Below are 5,278 nucleotides of genomic sequence, written 5' to 3'. Positions count from 1 at the left end.
AAGACTTAGAAAACCATTAATATTATCAAAGAAAAAAAATAAAAATCTTAATATTATTAAAACACCATCGTAAACTTCTACTGATATAGGTAATACTTTATCGAGACATATTTTCTAACTGAGATTAAAAATTATAAGTTCAGTGATTTAGATATAACAAATATTTTTGTTATTTTCATAGTGGTTATAGATTCATCTCGATATGCAAGACTTAGAAGATGGCTAATATTGTTAAAGAAAAAAAATAGAGATCTTGATATTACTAGAATATAATCGAAAATTTTTATTGATATAGGTAATATTTTATCAAGACATATTTTCTAACATATCAAAGATTTGAGAATTATAATATTATTATGGATATTATTTTTTTTAACTATAAATTTTATCTAAAAAAATATAAGGCAGAGATTTTGTGGTCCTAAAGATTTAGCTGGAACTTCTGACCTAAGACCAACACCTGCACTTAATCCTTTGGTTGGAAGTTAGTATCATTTTATTATTATTATTATTATTATTATTATTATTATTATTATATTCCAATAATTATATTTAATTTTTTTAAGTTATAATTTTTCTAAGTTAAATCTTACATATATTACTTTTTAGGAAGATTTACTCAATCTTGAGATTGCAGTCGGTCTAATTGTGTATGTGAACAATGTGATACTATTATGTGGTATGAAGAGAGAATAGTGAAATCAAAAAAAAAATTTCAAATCCTAAATTCTCTCTATACTATTTTGATGGTAGAGTGAAGCTATCACTTTTCAAAAATACACCTCAGGTACTCGATGAACTACTTGCTTATGATGATGGCCGAAAGTTAGCAAGATTTCGAAAAAATATAAGAATATATAATTCTATTTTTTTCTTTACTTTGATAGGAGGAAATATTGATAACTCTGTTAATTATAGTTTAAGCCCTTATATTTTCCATCTGAATGGTCAAAACCATCATAAAATTGGGTCATTATTACCTATTGAGGGCAACAAACCTAAATTTGCTTAATTATACATTTATGATACTGATAATGAGATTTCTAACAGAGTTAGTTGTTTAAGTATGAATAGTGTATTAAATTCTCTGGATCTTGATATCGTCAAAGATTTGATGCAAATGTTGGACAGCTGTAATCCTTGAGTCCGAGCTTTTTGAATGCTACGTGATAGATTTCAAGAATCTGATATTGCTAAGATCAGACTTCGACTTTTGAGTGATAGAAATATGAATACAAGATAATATAATAGTCCTTCGTGTTCTGAGGTTGCTGCGCTAATTGTTGGTGATTTTAATATGCATTCTTCTGACCATGATATTATTATTGAATATCAAATTAATAATTTATATCGTATCACTAAACTACATCCCAATTTTATGGCAATGCAATATCCATTACTTTTTTCATATGGTGAGGACAGTTTTCATACTGGAATTGTAAGAAGAAGTGTTGTTGGAAAACAACAACAAAATTATCAAAATATGAGTATAAGAGAATTTTATTCTTATCGATTGCATTATCGAACATCTGAAGGTCATACATTATTACAAAGAGGCAGACTATTTTAGCAATATATTGTTGATTGCTATACTTGTGTTTAACAGAGCCATCTTTGTTAGGTCAGAAAGAACTAACCTCAGCTATGATCAGAATTATACTATGGGTTGAAAGATGCTATTCTTAGAGGTGATACTAGAGCTTCATCAGTTGGTAAAGATATTATATTACCCTCCTCATTTACTGGTGGTCTTATATATTTTATGCAGAATTATCAAGATGCTATGATAATTTATCGATGGATAGGTTATCCTGATCTGTTTATCACATTTACTTACAATCCTAAATGGCCTGAGATTATTATTTTTTAAAAAATATACCAGGCTAATAGCCTTCTGAATGTCCTGATATTATTTCATGGATCTTCAAAATAAAATTAGATAGACTTTTTCATGATCTGAAGTATAAAAAAATATTTGGGAGAGTTGTAGCAAATTTATATTATCTTCTATTTTCTATCAATATTTTATTATATTTTTGTTATTATATTATTAATTCTTTAATTTTATAAGTATGATTTTATTTATGTTCATTTATATAGTTATATATTTCATTGAGTTTCAAAAGAGGGGGCTTCCACATACTCATATTCTTCTGTTCCTTTATGATAATGATAAATATCCTTCTGTTATGGATATAGATCGTATCATCAGTGCATAAATTCTTTATGATAAGAATGATCCAATTGCTTTTGAAGCTGTCCAGCAGTTTATGATTCATAGCCCTTGTAGGGTTATTAATCCTTTTTCTCCTTACATAATGAATAACAAATACACAAAATATTTTTCAAAGAAGTTTAATGAAACAACTATGGTTGATAGTGATGGTTTTTCAGTATATCGATGAAAGAATGACAGTAGAGTAGTCAAAAAAAATAGAATATTATTTGATAATCGTTATGTCGTTCCTTATAATGTCGAGTTATTGATAAAATATCAAGCTCATATTAATATTGAATGGTATAATCGTTCTCGATCAATTAAATATCTATTCAAGTACGTCAATAAAGGCTCAGATCGAGCAACTATAATCTTAGAAAAAATAATGGATGATTCTAATATGAACAATGATGATCATAAACCAGTTGTGGATGAGATTAAGCAATTTTTAGATTGCCGCTACATTTCAGCTTCAGAAGCATATTGGAGAATATTTGATTTTGATATTAATTATTATAAGCTCGATGTTGAGAGACTTAGTTTTCATCTTTCTGATCAACAGTCCATTATTTTTCATGACTCTACTAATTTACTTAACGTAATAAATCAGCTTCAAATTGAAAATACCATGTTCACAGAGTGGATGAAGATGAATCAAAATATGAGGATGCTCGGACACTAACTTATATCAAATTTTCAATTCATTGGGTATGGCATAGTAATGTGAAGGAATGAAAACGAAGATTATCTGAAAGATGTATTGGAAGAATATATTATGCACATCCTGCAAGTGGTGAGAGATTTTATCTACGAATGCTATTGAACATTATAAAAGAGCCTACATCTTATAAGTATTCGTACTGTAAATAGTATCACATATCCAAAGTTTAAGGATGCATGTCATGCTCTTGGTTTGTTAGATTCAGATGAGGAATGGAATGAATGTTTGACGGAAGCTAGTTGTTGGGCAACAGATCTATAAATGAGAGTTCTATTTGTTACAATACTTTTATATTATCAGGTATCAGATCCACTACAATTTTGAAAGAATAATTAGAAATTAGTTTCTAAGGATATTGTATATAAGCAGAGACAAGTTCTCTAATTTGATCGATTGTAATTGTCAGAATCATAGATAAAAAATTATGCTCTTCATGAAATTGAACAGCTATTAATTAAATATGGTAGGTCTTTGAAAGACTTTTCTCAATTATCTTTGTCAGATGTAAGTCTTCTTGATCAGAGATAAAATCATTTAATTCAAGAAGAATTATCTTATAATATTGAAGAAGTTATAGAAGAATATAAAAAATTATTTACTGATCTTAATACTGAACAGCTGGTTGTCTATAAAACTATTATAGGAGCAATCTCGACTAATAGTGATGGTTTGTTTTTTATTTATGGACATGGTGGCACTGAAAAAATTTATGTTTATAAGACTACTCTAGCTGCAGTTAGAGCTGAAGGAAAAATTGCATTAGCTGTTGCATCTTCAAGCATTGCTACTTTACTTCTACCTGACGGGAGAACTGCACATTCAAAATTTCGTATTCTGATAGTTATCAACAAGAATTCAGTTTGTAAGATTAAATTCAATAGTCATATCATAGAATTAATCATAAGTGCAAAAATTATTATCTGAGATGAAGCTCCAATGGCTCACAGTTATTGTTTCGAAGCTGTGGATAGAAGTTTAAGAGATATTTTATGGCACGTTGATCCTGAGCATATATATAAACCTTTTGGAGGAAAGGTAGTACTTCTTGGTAGAGATTTTAGATAGATTTTGTCTTTTGTTCCTAAAGATTGAAGAGAAGATATTGTTCAAACTTTCATTAATAGATCGTATTTATGGAATCATTGTCATGTATTTAAATTACAAACTAATATGAGATTGGTGAACGGTGAAAATTCTATCACAAATGCTCAAGATATTTTTCAGTTCAGTAATTGGATACTGAAAATTAGCAATGGTGATATTGGTGATGGAGATGGGGACTACTTGATTGTATTTCCATCGAATTTTATCATCATACCATGGAATAATGCACATAATGATATAATATAGAGTATTTATTCTGATTAGAGTTCAAAATTACTTGATAGAGAGTATTTAAATGAGAGAGCTATTCTTACACCTACAAATGAAATTGTTGATGTACTAAATGAGAGAATACTTTCTTTAATATCTGTAGAAGAAGTTGTTTAATTAAGTACTAATTCAATTTACAAGACATCATCTAACTGTGCAGAAGAAGATCTCTTATATTCTATCAAGTTTTTTAATTCTCTAAAATTTTTTAGATTTTCAAATCATGAGTTAAAATTCAAGATAGGGATATCAATGTATTACTAAAAAATTTGAATCAAAATGCGGATCTTTGTAATGATACTAGATTTGTAATTATAAGATTATTTTCTAAGATTATAGAAGCTGAAGTTATCAGTGAAAGCAACGTTGGTGATTGTGTGTTTATTCCGAGAGTGGTCTTATCTCCAGCTGAATCTAAATAGTCTTTCGTATTGAAGCGAAGGCAGTTTCCTCTTTCTGTATATTTCACCATGACTATTAATAAGAGTCAAGGGCAATCACTAAAATAAGTTGGAATATATTTATCAAGGCCTGTATTTACTCATGGACAGCTATACATTGCACTATCTAGAATAACCAGCAAAGATGGTTTAAAGGTATTGATAAATAATGGTGAGCATTCTAATGATTATCATTTAACAAAGAATATTATTTATAAAGAGATTTTTTTAAATCTACCTGCTCCTCTTAATATACAAGGTTTGTAATTACATGTTAATATTTTTATCTTGATTTCATATTTATTTTAATTATTTTATGGATATTAATATATATTTATTATAGGTTTTTGATCAACTACAAGATGCAGTGTAATTTATTAAATGATTTAATAAATGAGAGAGACAACTGAAAGATAAAAATTAGAATTGACAGAATATGAGATTTAATTAACATAAAGAATAATGATCTTATAAGTTTGGACATGCTCATTATTGACGAAGAGGTACCTTTCTTCCTATTTTCAA

General features: G+C 28.0%; 1 protein-coding gene across 1 annotated transcript in view; it reads left to right on the top strand.

Annotated features, from left to right (window-relative positions):
- The window catches only part of LOC140858750 (uncharacterized), a 16,710-nt gene extending 11,975 nt beyond the window's left edge, over positions 1 to 4,735 (top strand). Inside the window, exons 2-5 of the mRNA XM_073260053.1 lie at positions 2,409 to 2,779; positions 2,962 to 3,080; positions 3,511 to 3,797; positions 4,646 to 4,735. Coding sequence (XP_073116154.1) covers positions 2,409 to 2,779; positions 2,962 to 3,080; positions 3,511 to 3,797; positions 4,646 to 4,735 — 867 coding nt within the window. The remainder of the gene's footprint in view (positions 1 to 2,408; positions 2,780 to 2,961; positions 3,081 to 3,510; positions 3,798 to 4,645) is intronic.
- The last annotated feature ends 543 nt before the right edge of the window (positions 4,736 to 5,278 follow it).

Source organism: Elaeis guineensis, chromosome 6, assembly GCF_000442705.2.
Source record: "Elaeis guineensis isolate ETL-2024a chromosome 6, EG11, whole genome shotgun sequence".
Classification (NCBI taxonomy): domain Eukaryota; kingdom Viridiplantae; phylum Streptophyta; class Magnoliopsida; order Arecales; family Arecaceae; genus Elaeis; species Elaeis guineensis.
This window is presented reverse-complemented; position numbering and strand designations above follow the sequence as displayed.